We start from the raw sequence: 26,968 nt of genomic DNA, 5'->3' as shown, positions 1-26,968 counted from the left end.
CAGTGTATAACAGTGTGGAGACTTGAGATGTTGACTAATGGATGAGAAGACAGTCAAACCACTCTGTTTACATCTTAACCTGGATTGAAACGTGAAAAGAAGGCCAAATTACATGAAAGACTACTTCTGAATTCCTTAAGTGCTTGTTTTTCTCTCTGTGGCAAGCTGTGACGAACGTAACTTCATTTCTTCCAGTCTATGTACAGTTCACTGTCCTGTGCAAAAGGACTGAATGCAAACAAAGAGAAATATCAGTGCATAAAATTCCTTGAACTGTAGATATCTGGAGGTTACATCTTGATGATCATATAGATAATTGTTAACACGGAGTCAGATTTCAGACTGTATAACACCTTATACAGTCTCCACATAAACATATAATTATCTAAAATGATAACTGTATCACCAAATTGTTTCCGAATACACTCAGTTGATAATAAAAACATTTTATTTGTGCAACAAAAATACTACACGTTAAAAAATAAAAACATTTACATTTACAAAAGTCTAAACATTAGACACACTGACACCCAAATATTACTGGAGAATTTAAATATCATAATTTATAAATAATTTTATAAACACATCAAGAAACACACAAAGAGTAAAAGGCTATTTTTTCTCGGTAAACTGAGCTGCAAATATCTTAGCAATTCTTTTCGTTTCTTCTTTCTTCTTAGAAGATGAGGGTATACTGGGCTTTAGGCGAGCAGCTCTTCTGAAAGGAATTCCATGCTGAGCACAACGTTGTGCCTGAAATGAATTGAGATCCCGCCATCAGTAAGACTAGTAATATGAGTAATTTGACAGCTCTGCAAACTTAAGTGCAGTTTACATTAGTTTCTCCCGGAAATAAAAATCTGCAAGCCGAGAGACACAAAAACAACTAGTCATATGGGTGAATGCAAAAATCACAAATCACAACACGGATAGCTTATATTGATCACTTTGTGCAGTTTTTTAAAGCATGCTTTAACTGTATTAAAAAAACAACAACTAGTGAGGTCAAATTTCACCTTTGTTTATATTTTCAAGTAATGATAAAGATGGATTTTTGTTTCCACAAATAAGAATGGTTTATTAATTATAAAGTCAGGGTTGGATAAATAAGGGATATATGCACGGAGTGTAAAGTGATAAAAAAAAGTTCGATAAAAAATGGCAAACCATAATCAACCTATGTTTATAAATTATACAATGTTTATTCATTTTGGTTTTGGATATTGCGTCAAATAAATGCTTGCAATTGTATATTGTTTTTTGTGTGTCTTCTATTAATAACTGTACCTAAAACCCCCTTTTCTGTGTGGAAAGAACATTGCCAACTTAATATTTAATTAACACCCCTAAAAAGTGATGTCTTTAATCAATCATACTAATAGGAATGCCTGGATCAAGTATATTAAGCACATGTTCAGATGCTTAATATACTTCATATATGCACTTAACATACAGTATATGCATGTTTCCCTGTCATATTGTATATGCATAGAACTGGGAAACACAAAGAAAATATTGGCACAAAAGAGCAATGCTAAAATAAGCTCATCTTTACATATTTTCTCTCCTGTTGAAGTATATTGTGAATATTTAACCAAAAGCTATTTTTGTATATTTTGTTCTTGAGGGAGGATGGGAGTGTGTGCTGCTACACAGTCAGCATTTAGAAACACTACAGACCAGTTGGAACCAGTTTCCTCGATGCGTCTCGTGACCTTTGCACACAGATTGCCTGGTAAACAACTCTGGAAATTTAATACAGGTGTGACAGGCTGACAAAGATGCTTTCCAAATCTCATCTTACACGGTACATTTGGATATTTTTTAAAATATCTCAACTAATATCATTAGTTGAGAGTACTGCAACTGAAAGTACAGAAGAACAAATGGTTTTGTTGCATCTTCGCTAAAATTAAGACAACAGTGGTGTATCAGTACAGTTGGGGTCCTGTCTCCCACATGTCGGGAGAGGATTGCCCAGAGGATTCTGTATTGTGTGAAAACTTTACCTTAATGTATGTAAACACAAAACACAGGAATACAGTAGTTATAAAGTTGTTCTTTTGATATGTTTCTATAAACATCAAAGTTACAGGTGACAATCCAGATAAACTTGTTTAAAAGAACAACAGTTACACCTAACTCCTTCGTTCACAGGGAAACAAGATTGTATTGCAAAGGTAACAAATCCAGAGTAATCTGAGAGCTTTTCCTGCAAAACAGAAAGTGCACTCAAGCATCCGCCTCGCTAGCTGTTATTCAGACTGGCATTTAACTCCTAATATCCTTTTTGGTGATGTGAATAAGGCAAACATCTCATCCCCGGACACAACATAGTTCTGTACAGATTTGCTCGAACGTCTGTAGCCTCTAAGTAGTGCATAAGGTCAGGGAGCTGTTACTTAGTTGAAAGATTTGAGTGGTCAGTTGTGAGGTACGAGACACATTCTTCAACAGCAGAAAGATCATCCTCCTGCCCTTTAACCTCATTTTCTACGCGTATGCCTGCTTGGCGACATCCTCCGTGCCCTTTTACAGACTGAACAGTTTCATGCTTTGATGCCCCCTTAAGTCAGTTTTCCAAAATGGCAATGGCTTCAGATTACCGCCAACACAAATGTACTGCAAGCTTAACCTGATGCTAACATCCCACTCATTTACAGTTGGACTTAAACTTGTTAATGATTCTGCCACCATGGAATATAGGTCAGACGTTGCTACAGCCATGCACCACTCCTGTATATTCAATTATTGACGTCTGCGTTTAAAACTAAAAACAAGGATTGCCTCTCAAACCATGCAAAATCACTCCATGCTTTTAACGTGCCCGTATAGGTACTATGGCGTATCATGGGCTATCTGAATCTATCTTCTGTACTGCAATAACACTTGTTAGTGTTGACTGCTATCTCTGCGAAACCTAATCGAGCTTCATCTCAATGAAAATATATTTAAATAATTTCAGACACTTCTTATAAATAATCAGTCCATGCATAAACATAACCGTGTTATGTTCACTGCAAATCTCCTCTATCTCTCAGTGTCCTACTAATCTAAAAACGTCCTACAAATCTGGTTCATAAGGGCTATGGTAGTTGGATTGGACATTGTATCACACCAAACAACCTTAGCTTTTGGGTGGCATTTCTATTGCCATATCTGCAGTAGGTGATCACCTGATAATTGTGCAAAACCAATATGCACCTGATTACAATCTGTAGCTTAGCAGCTCTAATTACACGGAGCCCTGCTACGTCCTCAAATTTTATAATGTCAGACAGAAAAAGACTTTCGCTCTTATGTAACCTGACATTTGAATAGCTTGTCTGTGAAGCAAGGAGTCGTTTTTGACCTTGTCTCTTTCAAGGGTCTTACTGCCATTGAAAGACTAAGTATATTAATATTAAATTGTTGTACAATACCAGAAGTTCAATTCCAATAAACATTAACTGACTGTGTAGATGGTTCTGTTCTTTTCTATTTCTTGAAAATCCAGTACATAACACAGACAGATAATTTTACTGTTTCAAGAAAAAAAAATATTGCTATGCAGTCAGAAGATAGCAGATGATTAGGAAAAGAACATTGGCTACTATCCTAAGCAATTTTATCATACCAACACAAAATTGTTAACCTTATGTCAGCAATTTGCACACAAAAAAGAATAACTCCAGAAACCCACTGCAAAATCTATAACTCAGTTTGACGCAGTATGCACCCAACATGCAGAACTCAGATGCGTAGAATAAACACACAAAAGCTGAGCGCACACTAGCTCTGGAGAGACAACAGCGTGCAAAAGGTTTTACAGATGCGGAGCCATATATCCATGTATAATGCAACAGCTGCATTATCAGTTTCAGACGATTAATTCAACACCCCGGTTGCTAAACATTCGATTTTAATATATTCTAAGAAAAAAAAGGTCAGGAAACAACGCTAGGTGTGGGGATCCGGACAATCAATGAGAAATGATGCAGGCTGGAAACCGGTCAGTTTCTTAAGAACTGTCTAAAAAAAAAGTTGAGGCTCCCAGCTAAGAATTAAAAGGGGGAAGCTGGCGAGCCAAACCAGAAAGAAAGAACTGCAAAAAAAGGAAAACAAAGTACAAAGAAAAGGGAGAAAAACCGAGAAACAAAAAGAAAAAATAATCAAGGCTAACGGAAAAATAAACAGGAAACAGCTGTATTGCAGTGCAGCGAAGTAGGGAAGCACAAAGAAAAACTTCTGTTGAGCGAGATGCAACCGTTTGCATAGAGATTAAGGCCCTAATGACAGAGCAATGATACAGGGGTTCAAAGAAACCAAACAGGGCTTCTAACTGAATGGGAACTAGCTCAGGAGCCCGACTGAAAAAGGGTTGGCTTAATTGAACGGCATCCCGATCTAGTTTGAATGACAGGCTGGGAACGGGAGCCGGATCTGGCCTGGGCATGACAATAATGTAATGTTCTTCTCCTCCGTGCACTGTCCACTTCTGACTACACATGCTACGATAAAGACATGGCGCTGTTGGTGAAACTTTCTTGGTAAGAGGCATAAAGCAGCAGCTTCTCTAGAATACTCACTGGTTCAGAGGAAGTTGACGGATAGATTGGGGCTATGTGCAGAGCTCTCAGTGACGTCTCCAGATGTTGAGCTGGGAGGAAGAAATTGGGAATGAGCACGGGATCTGACCTGAGGAGTCCAGGTTAAGGAACCAAAAGCATGTCAGTCCTGGTCCTACAGGTCTACTCTGCAGATGTATTCAGTGCATCCAGATATTGTGTAACACAGAAACTGGTGTCACAGTGAAATCTAATGATTGAGTAAGATTGAGACTTAATTTTCTGTTATATGCGCCTGGAGTACAATAGAACAAGAGTATATTAAAACATTTGTTATTAGTATTGGAAAATAACAGTGTACAACCCTTTATCTGTTTAACAGTTTTGGGAATACATCCAGTGCTGACAGATCCAAATTTATGCCTTTCCAGTCATATGAATTAAATTCTAAAAAATTAGGTTGTTAGTAATGCACAAATTCAATGAAATTTCACAGAATAATTACATCTTTTGTTTGAAAAACAAACAACTATTTTTACATTTTAAACCAGAAGGCGGCGTGCATGGACAAACAATGGTGCATTTTGTTAGTTATTTTTATTTATATGTCACGTTATTTAAGCCAAAATTGTACTTAAAACTGTACTAGTTGTACTATTTATTAATTTTCTCCATATTATTTTTGCACTGTTTGTCGAATTACTTTTGCACTGTTTTTGTCCTGTTTGTATACTTTTCTCAGTTTTTGACCATTTTGCACTGGCACCATAATGTTGTTTATATTGTTATTGTATTACTGTCTATGGTCTTGTTTTCTGTTCTATTTATATACTGCACCTGAGAGACTAGTGAGAAACACTTTTCACTATACCATGCACCCGTGTAAGTATAATGACAAATAAAGTTGAACTGAATTGAACTGAATTTTTTTACACGCTCATTTGATATGTGTTTGCCAATAGGGTAGTGACATAACCCATGGAGCTCAACTTGTGCTCAGGAAACCGCCTTTACTGGTAGAGCCACTGGGAAGCCCAAATTGCATGGCATTACACATGAATGCTAACCTTAACCTTATACCAAAAATTCTGAAATGCCCTAAAGGAGAAAGGTAGACAAAAATCAAAAGGATACAACTTGGTCAGTGACTCCTTTTCATCCTTTGAACAAAAAGCTGCCTCTCCTGACCTACTTCTGTCTGGCGTGTCCTGGAGATGCTCCGAGATGTTTGGTAATCTCATTACCTCGTCACCTGAGTCCTCATTTCTTTCACAGGACTCCGAGTCCTGTGTGCCTTTTCTTCTGTCTGGAGGGTCCTCTGCATCCGAAGAGAAATCCAGCCTGACACGTTCACTAGATTCTGCATCTTCCCTATTCTCTTGTTTCTGGGAGTCCCCTTCAGTTTCATTGAGTCTGAATGTAGCTCCATCTTCAAACTCATCAGAATCCTTCTGCTCTGCAGTCCTTACGCAGTCACCCACACTCTGTAACTCTGCTGTTCTTGCACTGCCGGGCATGCTGGAGTGCCCATCATGCAAGATATCTGGCAAAGGGCTGCCGTCTGCTCTCATGTATTCCTGTCTGGAAGAATCTGACTGTTTCTCGAGATGTTCCTGGCCTGGCCAATTCTCCACTTCTTCCACAGAGGCCATTTCGGCCTCCGACAGAAGGCTGGACCAGGGGCTGGTTTTGTCTGTCATTGCGGTCACATCATTGAGGGGTCTTGGCTGTACCACTGTCTCCTCATACTCATCTTCACTGTGTGAACCACTGGCAAAACCATCACCCTCGCTGTGATCATGATCAGAGCTTGAATCCTTTTCCTCCTCAGCGTTCACTGGACAGGTCTTTTCTTGGCTACTGGTTTCATCAGGGACATCAGCTGTAAGAGAAGCTGGGGGGGAACTCTTTACAGTGTGGTTCACGTCATCTGCTACATTAGGTAAAAGAAAGTCCCTTTCGTGAGATTCACACTTTTCTATTGGTGAAGTACAGTCCTGTGCTGAGCCAACCAACCAGCTGCTGCCCTGAGGCAGGTGGGGAGCTTGGTCAGATAAAACATCCATATCTCTCTCGTGCAGACCTGTTGAAATGGGACATTCAGAGAACACAGCACTTTAGAAATGTGTTAATTAAATAATTAGAAATTCTTGTAGCCCTGTTGGTAAGAGAAGCTGGAAAAAAACCCCATATTTGCTCTAGATTTTTTTTAAATTACAGATTATTGGCAATATATAAAGATTTTGAACTACCAATAACTACCTGACAGACAAAGAAAAAGCTAGCTCACCGCTAAGCAGGTTATTCACTTCCCCAACCAGTCTGCTTGACTTTGCCAGCAGGTGTGTGGAATCTGTGACATGAGAGTCTCTGTTGTTCTCAGTCATGGGGTCCACGTTTTCATCTTGTCTGGACAGTTTCCCAGGGTCAGAAATGCTTGGAAATGTTTGGGAAGACAGTTTACGACTGAAATACCTCTGAATTTCATCCAGCTCACTGAGATTTTTCCTGCGATAGACAAAGAAAAGAAAATTTACATTTTTGTTCTCTAAATATACGAGAGTGTTTCTCACTTAACTTGTAAAAAGAAAATAATGCCAAGCTGTTTGAAAATTCAAATGTCAAGAATAATGGTGCCTCCCCACCGATGGAAAAATCAACCGAATTGTTTCCACGTGAGTTACTGAAGCCGTCCTTGTGTCTCTCTACCTGAGAGCCGAGACCAATGAGGACTGGGATGGTTGCGTTTCACTGCTGGCAGCACTGTGGTGGTTTCTCTGCTCATGCTGTAGGCTCTGGTGGAATCTGCGTACATTCTCCATGTGCTTCTCATGGCGACTGTGAAGAGTGGATAGGGACCATTCGCAAAGAAAAATTAGAGCATCATTAATACTGACAGTTCATTTATCAGGACTATAAATTTTTATTAACCGTAATGACAAATCCAGCAGTAAATGAACTCGCAACTGTTCCATTAAAAGTAACAAAACTTTCACAAGCTCTCTACACTTTATCTCAGTTATTTCATTGATAATGATCAAAACATCAATTTAAAAGTTATATGGAAGTTAAAAAAACAAAGCACATGCACTCAGTCTACAATTCAACAGATACGCGTATGCTAATAGGAGGACATTACCTTTCAGATATCAAGAAATCAGCTTGCTCTGGGAAGGTGTTAACAAGCTGCTCAGGATATCTGGTAATATGAGTAGGGAAGGTACTGTACATGGCTGAAGTCCGATAAGATAGTACAGAACCTTGCAAAGCTGCCTAGAGTGGCAAAATGAAAAATAAATAGCTTAAGACATTCAAAAATCTGATGTTTCATGTTCACTCCCCCCAAAAATACACATGACACAATATATACTCATGCCGCATATACAGAAATATATTAAAACTTTGAATAATTTTTGAAAATTAAGAGTTTCCAGGAAAACAGAAGCCAAGCTATACATGGTACGCACTTCGGACTCCTTGGTGTTGCCTTTTGATGCGGCCAGTCTCTGCTCTCGAAGGTCCTGCACTGTCTCCAAGGGAGAGATGGACACTTTGAGCTGCCCCTGGCATTGCCCATTAAAGTCCGTGACGTTGTACCACCCACACACAGACTGGAACCCCGACAGCAGGGGGGACAGGTCAACAGATGCAAACCCAACTACTCGCTCAACATCTAAAAAAAAAAAAAAAGACTGGCATGAGGGCAAAAAAACCTTGGTTAAATACTCCACTGACATAGCACGTTAATGCATAGGGGTTTTCTGCAGAACATATCTTAAAGGCAATATTCATACTATACCTCCTTTATGCCAGACTTTGAACACCACAGTCTGTTGGGGATCCACTAATATTTCCTTTGAAAGCCTGCCATTAAAGAAAACAACAAAACCTGGATCAGCCTAGTAATTCAGTGTTTAATTTTAAAATGTATACACACACATTGTTTCTCAAATCAGAAGAAACTTTATCAGATGCCAACAACGACAAAGCACCTACAGGTGCTGTTCTACAAATGGAACTAATAATAAAGTGGGGTGGGCATGTGTGAGGCAGCCCTGGGGCTGTACTAAGACAGGTTTGTGAGTCGAATTCTCACCGGGTCTGCACCTGGTGGTCCCACATGGGACAGTCACTGTCCGATACGACCTGTGTTGTGACAGGATTAGCAGTATCCGCAGTGGCATACGACACACAGCAGCTGGGCTTCACTCCACTGCATTCAACCAGAGGGCTGCCTAGAAAAGTACAAAAGAAAAAAAAACTTGCACGTGACTGCAGCTATAAATCTCGACTTACTGGAGCCGACAACTTCTCTTTCTCTCGCGTGACACATTGTTCCGTTTTTTCACAACGCACAGGGCCATTTATAACAGCTGCACTGTCAGACCACAACTGAAATGCACCTTAAGAGCTGTGCCCTGTTTCTGCTGTGCTATTTCCAGACAGCTCTGAAAAGCTTAAGAAGCCCCTTCAGAGTACTAGTCACTTCAGTTATGCAGAAATCGTATATCTATTGCAAATGACACAAAAAATTAATACAACAGTTTATGTGGAAGCCTGAAGTGTTCATTTTGTGCCATATTCCAATGTTCCCTAAATGTGAGGGAACAGAACTGTTCTGAACTATATCACCTCCTAAATGAGGTTTCAGTCAGGCGTGTGAATGAATGAGGAAAGAGGTATTTTGCAGCTTCAATGGAATTCAACATTTTCCTCTTCATATATAGCGTTTTAGACTATGCAAAAAATCAGATTACATTTAGTACAAAAAGTAATTTGACAAAGAAGGTCTTGTTTCACTAAACCTTGAGACAGTGCAAGCCTGGAGAAAAATGTGACAGAACATGAAACATTTGAACACTGAATGTTCTGCTTCAATATGAAACTACAGTATGAAGAACTGGCTCACAGGAATTCAGATACCAACCATGAGCTTGTTTTTTCGACATTACATGCACTGTATGATTCAACAGTGTAATTACACAGGGATGTGAGCATGCCTCTGTCCTGTCCTTAGCCAGCTGTTCTTTTCATGTAAATAAGCTGGATTCTTCACAAGAATAAAGACATGCAGTTCACTCAAATTTTGTTCCCTTATGACTAGATTGTTGTAACATCATTTCATTGCATTAACTAACTATCAACTAACAGGAGCACGCATTCTTTAAGGTACTTCTTTGAAAATACTAAATATAATTCAATTGTAGATGAACACAAATTCCTGGGAAATGTGAATGATTATATTTATGCATTTATCGGCAGTTCCATTTTTTGTTCAAAAGCCTTCCATTTGCTGTTCTTAGAAATTTCCTTTAAAAGTGACAAATTGCTCTGTCTCTATGCACCATGACAACTTTACTTTTACTGTTCCCAGGAAAGTGTCATTCAATAAACTGCTAGTCTAACACCAATAGAATTTTAGCAGTCTTTTCACTCATGTTTACATCAGTATGCTAACCAAAGGAAGTCAGTGCAAGATGTTCTGTACACTTTATCAGTAAAACCTCTTTGCCTGGCAAAGCCTAGTCTCATCACTGTCTTTGCCACCACAACCCGACTCGTAAATGCCATGATGTGCTCTAAACAATTTCTGCGCAATCAAACCGAGTTGGATTGAGTGAAATCGATTGCAAGCGATCGCAGCTGACTGCCCAGTGAAATACCAGGTGTAGAGTGAGATGCTATTTTTTGCACAATACAGTATAAAGGGTGTTCAGAAGTGGAAAGGAGCATGGCAAAAACAGAGCAGATCCAAGAAAAGAGAGGGAAAGAATATCTGCGGTGTATGTGCACTGTATGTGTGACTACTGCATAGGCCAACACCTATCTCATATTTCACATTGAATATTATGGCAGATAGGATGACAGGAACTGGCTTAAAAATCATTTGACACACATTAGTTTCATAAGCGTCTTAAGAAGTTTGTTTTTTTTTTACATAATATTACCATTGATAATAGATGTACTAATGTAAGTCAAAAATAATTAACTTGAAAAAGGCACACCAAAATCGTACTCCTTTACCTTTTAGGCTAAGATGCATGGCTCTTTCCACAGTGATCGTCACAGCAAACGTATTTTCCAAATCCACCTCAGACGCCTGAGAGCTTGGAGGCTCAGCGACGAGCGATGGTCTTCTTTCGTGCCGACTGTCCTCACGTGGCTGATGGGAATCCTGTGCCCTGGCAGGTCCTTCATCGTCACTGCCATCCTCGGCTCCACTCTGCCCGCCGGGCGCGGCGGGCTCTGGGCGGTCAGAGGAGCTGGCCGGGGTCAGCGTGATGTGGACCCTCAGGGCTGCTCCCGCCAAGTCCGGCGCAGTGCGTTTGAAGAGCGGGTACACCCCTGCCACCAGCAAACACACGCAGGGTCAAAACGTCTAGCTCTTCACCACTGACATTTCCCACAGCTAAAAGCTTCTGAAACATTGGGGTTGATGGGCGTTTATGTACCAATCCTTAAAGGAACAGTATGGGAATCCTGTGTGCAATGCAAAATTATGTTGTTTGCCAATATTGCTTTTTGTATGTGACGTATACTGAAAGGCATTCAAGATGCCACAAAGGCGTGGTGGAACCAAACTCATTTATTGTATTTTTAATGCTACTCAGTTTATGCCACCACTGTTTTCTGATGGGGGTAAAGATATACAACTCGATGCATTAATGAAGCTGTGATAGATTTAAAGAAAATTCTGTAGAAAACACAAAGCGTTTTAGATGCATGACAAAGTTTCTGCTCTGCTACGCCGTTTTTTCACCCACCACTGATTGCTAGCTGGCGCCGAGTCCTCCTCGCCAGCTTGGAGAGGTCAACGTGAGCGGAGCCGACCAGCCGGTCGGTGTCGTGGGGCCTGGGCCTCTTCTCCTTCCCAAAGGCCACCCACACCTGCACCTCCAGCTTCTCCTCTCGCAGGTACCAGCGCAGCGGCTGGCTGCTCCTCAGCCCCACAGCCCTGTTCCCAGGGAAGGTCACGCTGACCACCCCGTCTCCGTCCTCCTCTGGGGACGGGTGCCTGAGCGGGGAGCAGAAGGCCTCCCTGTCGTACAGTTTGTATCTGAAGTAGCAGTAAGTGGACCGGTCCAGGTCTCTCTTGCCGGCTGGCAGCAGGCAGTGCAGCGGGAGCCAGACCACAGGTACGGACACAGCGATGGAGAGAGCCTCTTCCCCGTCCTCCCACACTTCGCTGCTCCGAGACTCTCCCTCGCTGTCCTCCCCCGGGGCCCAGCCCAAGGCCCTGGCAGCGCCCAGGACCCTCTCCCTGTCCGAGTGGTGAGCGAAGCTGACCGAGATCTCCAGACCCCCGCCGGCGCTCTGCAGCATCTCGGAGGAGGCAAGATCCTGGGGCACCGTCAGCGCGAACCACCCTGAGATTCCTGCAAGGTAATACCAACAGCTCCCTTGTAAGACTAACGGTACTTCTACTGCGTGACTGAAGCAGGTTTTATAGCAATATCTGGGACAGCTCTTTTTTAAGCACCTTGTATGTCTACTGAAAAAGACAGAGGGACTTCAGTTTGAGTTTTGTGTTAAAATGAAGGTCGATTTTCTGTGTGTAATTTAAAACTATACCTTCAGTGCTACCCTGTTATGAGAGGAGATTGGGACCCCCTTGTTATTTGTGTCACACATTATAAAGAGCATTAGTATTACTGTTCAACAGGTTTACAATGTCTATAACACAAAATTAACAGACAATGTGTAATATAGTGCCTTCTGCTAATAAACTGACAATACTGAATTATGTATTAGGCTGCATATTTAAAGGAATGTTTTCCAAACAACAGAATTCAAGGATGATTTATATTGTCATGTTTGGTGCTGGTTTTCTTAACACTGATTGTTTGTTTTAGGTAAGTAAAAAAATGTGCAAACATGGCAGCTTGTAAGTACAGTATGTTCTGTAATCAATTTTGCATGTTTTATTTCAGCTCTTTTGTATTTGTGCATTTTTCAACAACACAGAGAAAGTGTTCTGTTCATACTAGAATTCACAATAACATCACAAAGATACATTAAAATACCAGCTGGTTTACTCCTGCCTTAAAGTGCTGCAAATGCACCCTGACGTGCAGCAAGAACTATGAATGATGATCTGTTTTTCCCATTCACACAGAAACATACAGCACTACTGCAAAAAAATGTTCTCTGTGTGATTCTGCAGTTCAACAGCCTGCAGATTATGCTTCCCCAGATACAGAAATACCTAAATACCTAATGCCTTGACAAAGTGTCATGACACATCCTGTTGTTTTAAAAGGTGTTGATCTCCTAAGTGCGGTTTTTAAAACTTCTCTGCCTGTGTGCGCAATACCAGACTGGGACTCCCTGATAATGCTTCTACAGAAATAAAGACTACAAAACAGTCTAATTCATTGTCTTTAGCGCCATGTTTTCTCAATATTTTGCTAGAAAATATTTTGAATAAATACGCTCCGTTGACGTACCTGTCTTTTTATGAATCAACTCTGCCAGCTGTACTTTTACTGTTCCTAATACGGTGTCTTTTGAAATTCTGTGAGCCATTGCTGCAATAAGAAAACAAAATGATAATCTCACTTTAACCTTGATTGTAACTGCCAGTACTATGAGAATAAATAATAGTTTAGGCGTCAACAAGTCTAATGATAATTTCATAATGTCATTGTTTTACACGATACATACATAAAACAATAAAAATATTTTCATATATTCTTTTTTGAAAGATGACATTTAATAAATTGTCTAACATTAATGGTGACGAATAAACTGAATTTAAATGATGCAGAGCTATGTTACTTTATTTTTTTATCATTTGACAAGGAAATGCAACATAAGAGAAACAAAATCCTGGTATCTGAGGAGAACTGGTGACTTTGCCTAGTCATCTATTTGAACAGTTACATTAGGTTCGAAAAGTTGGAAAAAAGGATTTTGACTTGTACACTGCATAAATTAACTTTATATACCATGGGCTTATAATTTATCCTGTGAATGCATGTATTTTTCAGCAGGGGGTCAAAGCCTGGACAGTTTTCCTTCAGGTAACGTCATGCAATGAAAGAGAAGAGGTTTTAAAGTCCACACTGCTTGCTAGGCAGTGAGCAGTGTTGCTCACCCTTTCGGCTGTCTCGATGGCAGACAGTGAAGAGGACTTGAGCCGATTCCAGCAGCTCTGCCAGGCTGCAGGTCTCCCCGCTGGCCCTACGGCTCTGAAGGCTACAGGGGAACTCGGTGTGGTGGTCAAACTCAGGACAGAAGGAGCGAGCTACAACTCGTGTGCTCCTCCTCTCACTCTCCGGGAAGAAAGCCAGCTGGATAGTGACATACGTGTTAACGCCAACATCCATGTAGTACTGGAATGAACCGTCTCGCTTTGCTACAGCCCTGTGATACACAAAGGTCAATGGAGGAAAAACACGTGTTTATGTACATTCAGAGAAATGAATGATTCTAACCATGGAGAGAACAAACATGACGTCTGGGGGAAATTACAACTATGTACAAAGGCAATCTCTTTAGACGTAAAAACATTTTGTAAACCCAATGTAAATACTGTACTCAACTGCAGGTGTATGATTTTGGACAAGGAATATGAAATCTCGTTATTTTGTGGAGTGGCCACAAAGACCACTAATAAAAGGTACTACATGAATTGATTTGAGTGCCAATGACAACTTCTCCAACTTCTCACTTTGAGCTCATTTGGTCAGTAAAACATCATCAAAGAAGAATTCAACAGTGCTGGTTGGTAGATAAATTAATGGAAAAAAAACAAAATCCATGTAGAGGCAGAAATTGCAACACAAAATAATTTTAGGGTTGTAAAAATAATTTTAGAGTTTAAAAAATACATAAATATATACATATAAAATATATATATATAAAAAGTGGAGGGGTTGAAGACCTGCTCTCACTTGTAGTAATCTTCTAATGAAACCTGATATTTCTTATGTGCAAACCAAGCTACATGCTTTCACACCATCCACACAATCTGTCCAGGGTTATAGCACTATTCCAATGAGAGACCTGTGGCCTCATCGTGTTATAAGCTAACATTTAAAAGCACTGCTGTCATAATTATTCACACAATGAATTTACCTCGCAGCAGCCTTAAGTCCTGCAGCTCTGTGTATCTGAACAGCCAAAAAAACAACTCGTGATGCCACTGCTTCTTCCCTCACCGAGTCTGTTTTCACTGGCCCATGCTTGTACAATATACACACATCGAGCAACCCTGTTAGAAATACACAATTAATATTCTTGTAATCAAGTAATCATTTAATCATGGAGATGCTCCCTTTTTTATATGTTATCAAACCAACTCTTATTAGAATGCATAATACACGCCACTGCAGAGATTGAGTATTTTATTAGATATTACTTTCAGAGAAATGAATAAAATCACTACGGCCCGATATCCTTAATATTCTTAATATCCTGCAATATTACGCTTCTACCTCAACATTCGGATTATAATCCACAAACAATTTTGGCCGCAGATACTCTTCTGCTAAAGGGTTTTTGTTGTGTGTTAATGTATAGCTATAGTAACGCACCTTATGTTATACGGAATAATACTACAGTGCTCTTTTAAATTGCTTTTAACATTCTAACTTCATTTGGAAAACAAAAAATTTGGATTTGGTAAACGAAAGCAATTAAAGATGTATACCTTCCCATGCTTTTTTAAAATGTTACAATAGTACAGACAGGACCCGATCAATCAAAAATCCCTGAACCGAGAACTCAGCAAGTTAAACTCAGCCTGAGCTCATTCTGGGCATAACACTGATCCTTTGATCCCGTTGACTACCTGAAGGGTTTGGCTGGTGGCCGGGGGCAGGCTCTGTTCTGGGGACCAGTGGCAGGCTGAAGACCTGGGCTCCTGCTTGCTCCTCTCTCTGCATGGTCACCATGGCACACAGCTTGGACAAAGGCAGGACCCCCCTGGCTACCACCTGGTCTCGCACGTTGGGGTAGTAGTACCTGCAGCGGGGGGGGGGGGGGGGGAATAAACAACAGGGTTGGACAACAATCAAAGCACACAGAAAGCTGACCATAACATTTCTAAAACCCACAAATTCATAATCATAACAAAACTGGCCAGACAGCGATATAACTGCAATATCCACAACCTAAAATATCAAATATGAATTATATTATATATAATGGGAAGTATACATATGTCATGCACTTTTTTGTCAGCTGAACCCCTTCAAACTAAATTATGTGCCTCAAGCACCCACTTGAGATTTTAACTACATCAAACCTTTCAATAATTGTAGATAAATGCTACAGCAACCCTCTTAACATGCTTCTTTTCACTTTGTAAAACATTAATATTACTACGCTTGTTTTTCTTATTCTTATTGTTACATTGTTATTTATTAATAACAAATTAATATTTAATTTGACATTGACGTTTCCATCACAACCTCACGAACCCCCAGTTGGGAACCCCTCTTCTAATAGATGAATAAATGGATGCCCCCAGTGTGCAACTACGGAAACTGAACAGAAAAATAAAATTTATGGCTCTGCTGCCCCCTAGTGTCTGAAGCTAGAATTGCTTTCCATTCACCTGCACCAGACTTCAAAATGGATGCCCCCTCCTCCATCTAACCCCTGCCTAGAGCAGGCACTGAGCAGCAGCCTCTGCACAGGAACCCCTGCAGGGACCAGGAGGGAGTGCTTCAGACTGTGACTGAACACGGGGTCGGGTACACACAGGGTGGTGGCTGTGCGGAACAGCTTCATGCCAACTCCTGCAGGAAAAAAGAAGAAAAGCAAAACATCAGCTCCACTGTTCCTATCACATCTCTCACAGAGATTTCCTGCACTGAGGTTTGCATAAGAAACAAATGAGCATAACAGGGAGAATTGGTAACATGATAGAATGTGCAATTCATGATGATGTATTCTTGAAATGTGATTTGTGAGGTACAGAATTAGACTTCTTGTCTCATCGAACTTTAAGGCACTTTAGTTTGGGAATGAATAAATAAACATCTATGGAGATGTAAAAAAAAAGAACATTATGAAACTGTATTGAGCTTAAAGTCTGTCTCAAAAAAATGTAAAAACTTACCACTTTCTACCACCTGGGAGTCCAAAGACCCTGCTGTGTCTGTGTCCTGAGTGGGGAAGCTGTACTGGACGTAGCAGTCCGCTTCTCCCCAAACAGTGGACTGCAGGGGAGTCAGTCCCTTCACACGCTCCACTGTGACCTCAAACACGTGCTCTCTGATCAAATCCTCATGCGCTCCACTCACCTGAAAGAAAGCAAAATAACTAGCACTCTTCTACCCCTTATTGCTAAAAGGTCTCTGCCAGCTATTTTAACTATAAAACTGTGTAAGAAAGGGGATGCTTACTATTCAGGAAAAATGCTTGAATATACTCAGAAGAATGTGCCAATTAATATACCTGGACTGGTCAGTGAGGCTGATTGTAAAACTCATCTGCTGGCACATTTCTAAAATGCAGTTAACACTGAAAATGAACCAATACCAATATCTCTAATCAAAATCTATCTAAATGTATTTTCTCATTTCTTCACAGGCCAATAAAATATGTATAACAGATGAACAAAAAAATAATCTGTTTTACACAGAAAGTATTAAGATACAAACCTTAGGTTCTGTATTTGGCATGGGGTCCAGCGAATGGAGTGGTCTTTGGGGCTGAGGAACTGAAGTCAGTTCTTCGTCTCTCAAACGCTGCAGTGCTGCTATCTGTTCTGCCAAGCCCATAGCTAGAAGGACCCGAAGACTGCCTTGGATGTTGCCCGTAAACACATTGACGACGGGCATGTAGCTATCTACCCCCACCACAGGGTACTGAGCCTGGAGCAACAGGTTTGCAATCTTTGCATCTCTGATGAGAAAAAGAAAACACAAACATTTTCAAAGCAAATCTGACACCCAGAGTTATGAAAAGAGCAATATTCTTTGACTTCACTTCTGTTGTAATTACCTAATTATCTCAGACATCTGACATTTCCAGGGATGGCGGTTTAAAGGGTAACTAGAGCATATGATTATAAGTATGGCTTTTCATTCTGCCACAGAATGATCCATTGTCTATGATAACATCATTACTTCAGGTGCAGAGTGAACTGCCACTGCAATGCCTATCGCTAGACTGCTCAAATCCTGGCAGGGTTTCCGCATTCATCACCCCCTGGGTTCTGTAATGGCAGGAGGAAAAGGGGCTTTTTGCACCGGTGGGAGCTTGGCCTATTTACTCCCACCTTAACAGAATCCCCTTACCACGTGGGTACATGTGAGAATAGCCCCAGCCCCAGGATCTTGGGGAGTCCACCTCAATGCAGGGCAGACCCCCAAATCACAGATGCACAGGGCAGGACAGGAACAACATAAACAGGCACAGGCACAGGGACGCAACTACTGAACATACAACAAATCAGTCTTCTTTTATGCTTTGAGGCAAAGGGATGCGTTACGATATAATATCTTGCTGATGCAGCTAAGGTGAGTTTAGCTCCCCCATTAGGAAAGCAGCTATGTAACAAAATGTCTGAGAACCGAGCCTGGCCAGGTTACATGCTCACCTGAAGGACATATAGAACTGGTGCAGTGGCAGCTTCACTAGCCCAAGGAGAAGATCCTGCCCTGGGCTTGACACTTTCTGCCAAACCTCAATTACCATCACATTATTCCTCATTCTTTCCAGCAGCCTGAAGGTCAGTGTCACAGGAGCGACCTGGAATGAACAGACATTGCTGAGATCCTGGAATCACCTTCTGGTTTGCAAAACAGTTAAGCACTTAAAAAGATTAATGTAACATTATAAATTACTTCCAAATGATGAATTTCTTAAACTCTTCTTCCCATGCCTGAATTTTGATTATATCTAATTTTATTCTCAACATTACACATTATAAGAAACTACAGTATGTTGAGTACATTAAAGCAAAACCACAAAGAAAAATCTTTCTGAAAGGAAAACAGGTTTAATTACACTCCATAAATAACCAATTTTTTATATTGCTGTTATAGATACGATAGACACAAGTGTCCCCAAACACTGGGCTCATAAAAGCAAGTTTAGTTTTTTAACACTTACCTGAGTAAAGTTGAACGCCGGTTGATTCTGGCCCCAAATGACAGGAGATCTTGTGGTTTCATCACAACCAAACAGCTTACAGTTTAAATAGACATTACAGGACTGCATGGGCCCCACTTTAAAGTCCTTTCCATTGGGCACCATAAGCAATACATGCAACAGAAGCCCACCTTCCTCTTCAAAGCTGCAGTTTCTCTGGTCCTTTAAATTGTAAATGGGTGGAGCGTGGCAAGGCACAGGCTGCTGTATTCCGCTCTTGGTAGGGACTTCTGCAATTGTATCGGGCCTGCTCACCTCCACCTCAGTGCTTTCCATCACGTGTACAGAGGTGTTGCATTTGGGCTCATCAGGGCCCTGCTGTTGACTGCTGGAGTTGAAATGCTGGGGGACGGCCTTTTTTCCAGGACTGGTAACAGCATTTAAAGTGGTTTTAGCGGCTCCTGTCACCCTGGCGTGGGCTGAAGAAAAATCTTTGTTGTCTGCTGCCAGTTCAAATGACACCTTGGGAAGAGAAAGAAAAAAAAAATCAGTAAATGAATCTCAACTTCCAAGACCAAGATAAAATATAGAATTGCAACACTCACTTCATGAGACGCAAAAACATACTGTAAATTTACATTGGAGATGTCTGAAGAAAGAAGGCTCGGAACAAATCCCTGCATGGCTCACCTTCAAAGGGCCCAGATCCTGCTTCTCTGTCTCTCCATCAAGGGCCGACACTGATAACTCTGCCGACAAACTCAGTTGCTCAGACTGAAGGAGTTTCCACAGAGGGAAATGTGCTATACCAATAGGAAAAGGCTTTAAAAGGGGAAAAAATAAAACAATATTTACGTTATTGTAAAATTGAAATGACATTGGTTTGATGGACAATTCAAGATTTTTTTTTAAAAAGCAACTATGGCACCAAATATCCATCCAATGCACAGTTATACTTTGGTTTTAAAACCACAGATCGGAGTCGAGTCAATTTACCTCAACATAAATTGTGAATTCCATCCACAACAAAGTATGTTTAGAATAAAATCAAATGTTACATACCTTTCTTTGTGAGCTTTTCCTTGAATAGATCTTAAAGGCAAGATCCATGTTCGACCATCGTTCAATAGTGGCCCCACTGAACTGAACTGGAAACACAAACCGCTGCTCAAACTTCACAACTACAATGAATGAAGAAGAAAAATCAAGACGAGTGACATTAAAAACAAAGAAAATGAATCCCACCAATCAGAACTCCACTGTACTTGGATCTCTACCTCCTCCGGTTATTTTACTGGAAGCGACTCGAGTGACTTCAGTTGCCATGGAAATCTGACCAGCCTGCCCTCTGGATGAAGTTACAGGGAAGAGGTACTCCACAAAATATGTGCTGAAAGAGAAACAAGACTTTAAACATTCTGGCCTCTAGCAGAATGTTCCCATATCTCTGGAAGTATGTTTTTTTTGTAACTATAGCTAACGAAAGCTGTAAGGTACCAGTCCCCAAGTCTCTGCAGGTTAAATTCTACTGCGTCTAATAACAATACAGGAATTACAGGATGAAGATAAGTTAACACCGAAGTCAAGAAGAAATCTAAAGGCCAATACACTGAGCACAACAACAAGAGCACTAAAACTTGATGGCATGAGAAAGTACCACTTCCTGGTGGTCAGAGGTCGGGGAGGTCTCCCTTTGCCTGCCGTTTGGCGGGGTGTTGTGTGAGTGCTGTCAGCAGGGATGCCCAGGCTGTGGATGACCACCCTGGCCAGATGGATCCGCCCCAGCAGGGTGATCTGGTCCACGCTCAGCGTAGCGGATCTGGGCTTGTCTCTCACTGCGGTCGGTCTCGCTTCTTCCAAGACTGAACTGCTTCACAAAGTAAAAAAACAAAAGAGGTACATCATCTTAGGGAAAGGTTTTTCTACACAGTTTAGCATTGACTTATAGAGCTTAAAATGTTCCTTTCAGAAAATTCCTTAAATGGAAAACCTTAAGTGAATATATATCCCACTTCTTGTGATTGTCATTATCTGTGGTGATTTACCACTAAAAAATTCTGATTCTGAAATGATTTTCTGCCACATGACGGAAAGCAAAACTTCATCGTCTTATTCACTTATCCTTTTATGCAAGAGGGCCAGACAAAGGCTTCAATCATTAATACTGAATTACATTACAGTAAACATATTTAATTGATTCCTCTATCAGCTATTTTAAAAAATGATGTTAAGCATACATTTTAAAAGAACCTGTAACAGGAAGCATCAGAGAATATTCTGTACAAACAACTTTTACATATAAACATACATCAAGGTAGACAAGGACACATTTCTCTAACGATCCAAAGCTGAAAAGTCTCCTAAAATACACAGTAAAAATCAACTAACTGTTTATTCCTGCTGCTCTTTCTCAGACCAGATGAAGCCCCATGAGAATGTCTAAGTCGCTGCTCTTCATTTAGTCCTATCACATCTCTGGTCTTCAGTTCCTGTTTCACAGCCTGTTTTTCATTATCTTCACTGCCAAAATCACTCAGGCTGGTGTCGGATCTCTACAACATTGAAAACAAACAATGTAAGCATGTTCCAGTTCACCACCCACAGAACAAAACTGGAAACAGAAATGGAAACAAAATATTTATTTTACATAAAAGCATAATTAGTAAAAGAATAGTTGGATTTGAGAAACTTACAGGGGTCTTATAAAAGAGGTTCTCTAACAGACTTTGGTCATAATGTGGATCATTCAGTTCACTGTCACCAAAGATACTGCTGTTCTCTGAGAGACTCTCAGGGGGTGAACCTGTTCCATCCCAGTATCGCAGTGGAGTCCCATTAACACTGAAAAGACAATGTAGGAAAACAAATGCAGTCATCAGTTTATTATCGTTGGATAATGAAACCACCTGTTCATCAGTGTTTCAACCACCAGTTTCCTATCAATCACTGAACAAATCCTTATCTGGTGTTTATTGCCCAGATGCTACTGTAGTTGCTCAAACCTTATATAAAACCACAACCAGTCACCAGTTGGAAAATTTCAGTTTGGCAGCTTGGATCAAAGTTGTACTTAAACCACATTTAAACAGCAGAAGTTTACATTATTGCAGTGGCAAACCATAAAATTAATTCAGGGTAAAACAAACTTTAAAAAAAAGTTTTTATTTCCTTACCTGCCAAGAAGCAGCTCTATGGCTCGGTTTTCTGTGTCTGCAGTGCAGTCCTGCTCAGGATACTCTGGTGACAACAGGAGGTTATTTTGAGCAGGCAAGAGACCAGGGTCTGAGTGCAGAAGTTTCTGCAGTAGGTTCCCTGATGAAGGCAAGCGGGGCCTTAAGAATAGGAAAAAAATATGATTAGCTATTTTCTTAACGAGAAAAAAGAAAATCAGAATCTGACTGACTGGTTCTCTTAGGCTTTGATTTATTTGTCTGCAGTCCAGGGAATCTCATATATAGAGAAGCCACCAGGGCTTTTGTAAAGTGAAGCTTTTATGATCTATGCAATGCATATTTTAATTTATCAAAGACCTTAAACCTGGTGGAAAAAATATGATGTTTTATTCCCAAGCACTAGTCCAGAAGATTTTATTTTTTTAATTCTGATGAAGTACACTAACGCTGGTGTGTCGATGTTATCTTTAAAGACCGGCAGGGGAATGTCCTTTAGAGCTGGCTCACAATCCAAGTCAGACTTGAGAGCAGAAACCACCATGGCATTCCTGAGCTTGCTCCCACGATCTAGAAGAACTAAACACAGAAAAGGTCCTTTATAAATTATGAATGATCTAACATATTATGATGTTAACTAGCATACAACAGTGACAAACATACTGCCCCCCTAGCAATACTCCTTGCAAGAGTAAATACAATTGGATAATCTTTTGTCCTTTAAAGATCCTTGCTCCTTCACCAGTCCAGTCATTTAAAAACCAGTAAAGTCCACCTGGCACAGACCAATTAATGACAAAAATGCTGTATTTAAAAAGCAACAAAAGCATGGTTACAACAATACAATACTACTTTCCTGTATAATTTCTAGATCAAGAACAGTTAAAAAAGGGTATCCAAGAGATATCCCCGGATGGTGAAGTTAATTGTTGGCCCTATATAACCATTCAACACAGGATCACTAAAATGGTGATTATCTGACCTGACAAGATGTCCCTAGAGGCTTGGCTGTTTGCTTGTTTATTATGTGCTTCAGGCCTACTGTCTGAGGCTGTCTGGCCCTGGGGCTCTGTGGAGGGCCCCTGCTCTGCCTGGTGGTGATGGGATGGTAGTCTCAGACTCCTCAGGCCATCTTCAGGTCTTTCAGGTCTTGTACTGGGAAAGCTCATCTCTTTCTGATTCTCACTTCTCTCTTGGAAGTACAAATGATCCTTCCCCCTAAAAATGTTAATAAGTATCCAGGTCAGTTAACATTTATACATTATTAGAAATCTGCTTTTTCCTGATGTCACCACTCAAAAACAGGGCATGTACTGTAGATACACACAGGAACCATATGTGGATACTATTTAACCTAGCCAGCTTGTCTTTGAAAGGTGAGAGAAGAATCACTTAGATGCAGGAGAGCATATGGAAAATTACCTAGGCATAACTGGAAGTCCCATGATTGGTCTGGACTCTTTTTTGCTCACAGGAGCCAATCCATAAAGTTTGGCTATTATAAATCTAATGTTCTTATGAAGATGTTTCATGGGATTCTGTGCTTGGATCTTTACTACTTACATGTCTATTTGTCAGATTATTCCCCACACAGAATTGATTTTCTATGCTACGCCGATGACATTTGGAACAAAATACTGTATATGATTATCAACAAGGCATTACCTTTCTGATAACCAAACTTTGTCAAATTTTACTACCACAAAATTATTCAGTATTTGCATTAATGCAATTTATTTTTTTCAGCAGACAGCATACTAAACATCCATAAAAACTTGAAAGGCTAGACAACTGATAACCAACCTTGGTGTGTTTGCAACACTGCTGCCTGCAGACTCTTTTCCACTGTTGCTGTTAACAGACAGACGCCTGGGCAGAGAAGGGATAACCAGTAGGTTCTCCTGTGACACAGCCTTGGACCTGGAGCTGACAGTGGACATTGCAGCATCGATACTCACATCAGTGGTGGGGACAGAGCTGCTGCTGTCATAGGTCTCTGACAGCGGCTCCAGAGACAGAGAAACCTACAACAAGTTAACATTAAGGGTCTCGTAAGTCGGATGGGTTGGACGACATTAGCTTCCTGTAAGGTACAGAACTCCTAAATTCCTAGATATCAAAATCTTTGCTGTTTTTATTGTTACCAGTTTACCAGTTATTCAATCTACAGTTGATTTCAATTGCTGACAGAAGTGCATATTATAGAGCCCATAATGCTTTCGGTTACAGACTGGTGACATTAAATTAATGCAGCATATAACCAACAAGCTGTATTCTATGACAATACAATACTATTTTCTGACAGCACAGGAAATCTCTAGAATTTCTGCTGTGATTGTTCCCTTTATTGAAGAACTACTTAGAAGATGATATGTTAAACATGCTGTTTTCTTTCCATCTTACCTGAATTTCTCCTAGCTTTTCCGAGGTGGGAGACACCAGGGTGAAGAACCCACTGATGGAATGGGATGGAGACAGTCGAGCTATGCCATTGATCTGAACACGGCCAACAGGGAGGTGGTCTGGTTTGGTTAAAACCTCCAAAACCAATGCACCCATATCTATAATCCAGTGGGGGAAAAAAAAAAGTTTGCATCAACTACAGATGCACTGTAAATAAAATGGAAACAACAGTTTAACCATGATGTAGTTCTGTGGGTTTATTTGTGAAAGAGAATTCTTGCCCATCCTTTCTCTGTTTTAAAGACTCCTTCTTTGTGTATACGGACTGCAAATTCAGGTACAGTTCTATAAAAAGTAGAATTTATCTGTAATTATTTGACTGACATTTCAGATGCAACTAATATATAGCACAGAGATTCTCAACTCCGGTGCTTATGGCACAGAATCCAGCTGGGTTTATAAATAGTTCTTCACCTGGGAGAAGTGATAAACGGATCAAATTTATCAGTTTATCTCTTTTCACTGCCTTAAGCTGCTGACAACATGGAAGACCTGCTCCATTCCATTCCAGACACTCCATACTAGTTTCCAGCGTTGGAAACTGCTTGTGACAATCCAGCAGTTAAGTCATAATAGTTAAGATAAGATCACTTTATTAGCCATATACAATTTCTTGCATTAGGAATTTGTCTTTTCACATACCCCTGCTTCCTCTCCATGAGACACACAGGCACACAGATGGGGAGAGAGAAGCTTGGGGTCAGAGCGCAGGGTCTGCCATTTATACAGTTGGGAGTTGGGGGTTAAGGGTTAAGGGCCAAGGGCCTTGTTCAGGGGCCCAACCGAATAGTATTCCTCTGCCGGCTGCGGGATTTGAACCGGCAACCTTCCAGCCACAAGCGCAGATCCTTAGCCACTGTAAGCATCTTACTAAGGAAAAGGCATTGCAATTGCATAGCGCCCTGAAGAAGAGTAATCTTCCATCAGCTTTACCTGTCAGGTAGGAGGTAAACTGCTTGGGACCACATCGAATGGCAAAGCGCGCTGTGGTCTTGACGCCCCTCTGCTCGGTCTGAGAGCTGTCCCTGGGGCGGAAACAAGTGCCGTCCGACGACTCGCCCCACCAGCGCAGCCGGACCCGCGGCGCCGCCGGGGGCTTGGGGACGGTCCACAAGATCCTGCTGACGGTCACTCGGAGAAAGCAGCGCAGCTGGCCTTCCACTAGAGGGGGGAGGCTGGTGGAGGGGGAGACATCACTGGGAGCTGCAAAACACAGGCTTTCCAAGTGAGCATCCCCTTATACCACAGGGCTTACAGTGAACACAAATCAAACGGTTTATCATTGAAGTGCAACGTACATCCCGACTTTCTCCGCTATTTAATTTTGATCTGGGGATCACAGATTTGTACCGTCCTACGTATGAGCTACAGTATTAACTTTCAGGGAGATATCTGCTTTTATTTCTAGTAGTTTGTTTAACAACAGCACTGTATTGCAAAACGCCTTTGCGATTTACTGTTTTACTTACTGTAGTGATTTGCATCACCAATTGCACAGTTTAACTCCTGATAGCGGCAAATTCGTCAACACTTCAACAGCACAAACCTATACATCACGATCTGAATATAGCCCACATATTGTAACGTACAAAAATTCACAATGCTTGAGCACGTCAATATTTTGCACAACTGGTAATGTCTGCATTAGGCAACAATATCGCAGGTAACCTGTGGTTAATTTACACCCGAAGGCTGTTGCTCTATCAGGTTTTGCTTGGTCGTACTAGAAATATAAAACGGCCACAGGTACCCAAGTACCAAACACAGCATGCAATCTCAGTAAACGAGTTACCTTTCTTTCTTTTGCTTCCTAATCTGGCGGACTTCAGTTTCTTATTCTTCATTTTATGTCCAGGTTCCCCGGCGTTATAAAGCATCAAGGACTGTATAGTGGCATGATCACCATTTCTACCAAAAAAGTGTCAGTTCCTCCTCGCAAACATTGACTTCGCTGCATCCGTCTGTTCCTCGGCAACAAAAACAACGTTCCGGCCTCTTTCCCCCCGTCCCGTCCCGCCGCCAATCACATTACTGGCGCTGCTGCCCGTTGCATTCTGGGATACAGGCGGTATGCCTAAACCTAAACTCGTGAACACGAGCCGTAAAGCTGACAAGAAGGACCAGTATTAACTGAACAGAAGTGAAGTTCTGTATGCCCGCATTGTCGCAGACATTATTTTGCACTTTTTATTGTTTCTCCAAAATCATCCGATAGGATCTTATCTCAATAGTTCACGATTTCCAACTACTGTATACATGAGCTTCATTATTTTACCTAATTTAATAGAGCCACATCATTTTAAATGTATACGTAAATACGTATTTTTAAACGATTTTACATCTTGTTTAGTTATATAATTTAAAAAAAAAGTTATTTTTTTTTAGAAATGATCGAAAAAACATTTTCCATTACGTTTTATTTTCCTGTGGTGACATTGTAAAACTACAACAAAACTCCCAAAACTATTATCAAACACGACTACAATAAAATACTTCGCAATAACACAAACGCATAACCTCTTTGTGCTTAAATGTTCTTGCACATTACAAAAAAAACACATCAAACAGCCTAGAAAAATGTCTTGCTCTTTTTTTAGACTTTTTTTTCAGAAATTCATTTTTTTTTTCATATTTTACAGTTCCTTCAACCTCGCCTCATTTCGTTCCACTTCAGGACTAACTCACTGCGAACCTTCTTCACCACCACTAAAGCATTACGTCACCCTTTTCCGTCGTCAC

General features: G+C 40.7%; 1 protein-coding gene across 3 annotated transcripts; it reads right to left on the bottom strand.

Moving 5' to 3' along the window:
- Positions 1 to 430: 430 nt before the first annotated feature.
- On the bottom strand, positions 431 to 26,901 carry c2cd3 (C2 domain containing 3 centriole elongation regulator). 3 transcript variants are annotated; one of them, XM_088920229.1, is made up of 33 exons: positions 26,022 to 26,901; positions 25,163 to 25,432; positions 24,170 to 24,327; positions 23,570 to 23,790; positions 22,749 to 22,984; positions 22,216 to 22,345; positions 21,770 to 21,928; positions 21,290 to 21,437; positions 20,985 to 21,148; positions 20,254 to 20,466; positions 19,874 to 19,986; positions 19,659 to 19,777; positions 19,287 to 19,418; positions 18,618 to 19,118; positions 18,103 to 18,254; positions 17,162 to 17,405; positions 16,618 to 16,801; positions 16,111 to 16,294; positions 15,343 to 15,515; positions 14,628 to 14,763; positions 13,645 to 13,913; positions 12,995 to 13,075; positions 11,312 to 11,923; positions 10,572 to 10,892; positions 8,644 to 8,782; positions 8,347 to 8,411; positions 8,015 to 8,220; positions 7,687 to 7,820; positions 7,257 to 7,385; positions 6,838 to 7,055; positions 5,682 to 6,630; positions 4,569 to 4,677; positions 431 to 753 (listed from the first exon to the last, which is right to left on the bottom strand). In XM_088920229.1, exons 1-33 carry the CDS (start codon positions 26,104 to 26,106, stop codon positions 613 to 615), a joined length of 7,095 nt encoding a protein of 2,364 aa, XP_088776355.1. In that variant the 5' UTR covers positions 26,107 to 26,901; the 3' UTR covers positions 431 to 612. The 3 variants fall into 3 exon arrangements, with proteins under 3 accessions (XP_088776355.1, XP_088776356.1, XP_088776357.1); XM_088920230.1 differs by having other exon boundaries at positions 20,254 to 20,463; XM_088920231.1 differs by having other exon boundaries at positions 614 to 753; positions 4,569 to 4,639; positions 5,792 to 6,630.
- Positions 26,902 to 26,968: the final 67 nt, after the last annotated feature.

Source organism: Atractosteus spatula, chromosome 7, assembly GCF_055471065.1.
Source record: "Atractosteus spatula isolate fAtrSpa1 chromosome 7, fAtrSpa1.hap1, whole genome shotgun sequence".
In the NCBI taxonomy this organism is placed as follows: Eukaryota; Metazoa; Chordata; class Actinopteri; order Semionotiformes; family Lepisosteidae; genus Atractosteus; species Atractosteus spatula.
Note: the sequence above shows the minus strand (reverse complement) of the source record. Positions and strands in the feature narration are given on the sequence as shown.

Coding starts and splice junctions, on each gene's coding strand:
- c2cd3 (XM_088920229.1), bottom strand. CDS start 26,106: ATGCTTTATAACGCCGGGGAACCTGGACATAAAATGAAGAATAAGAAA. Junction 19,987..20,253: donor CCTCTGACCACCAGGAAGTG/GTACTTTCTCAT, acceptor TTTCTCTTTCAG/CACATATTTTGTGGAGTACC. Junction 8,783..10,571: donor CATGCATCTTAGCCTAAAAG/GTAAAGGAGTAC, acceptor GTACTTTTCTAG/GCAGCCCTCTGGTTGAATGC.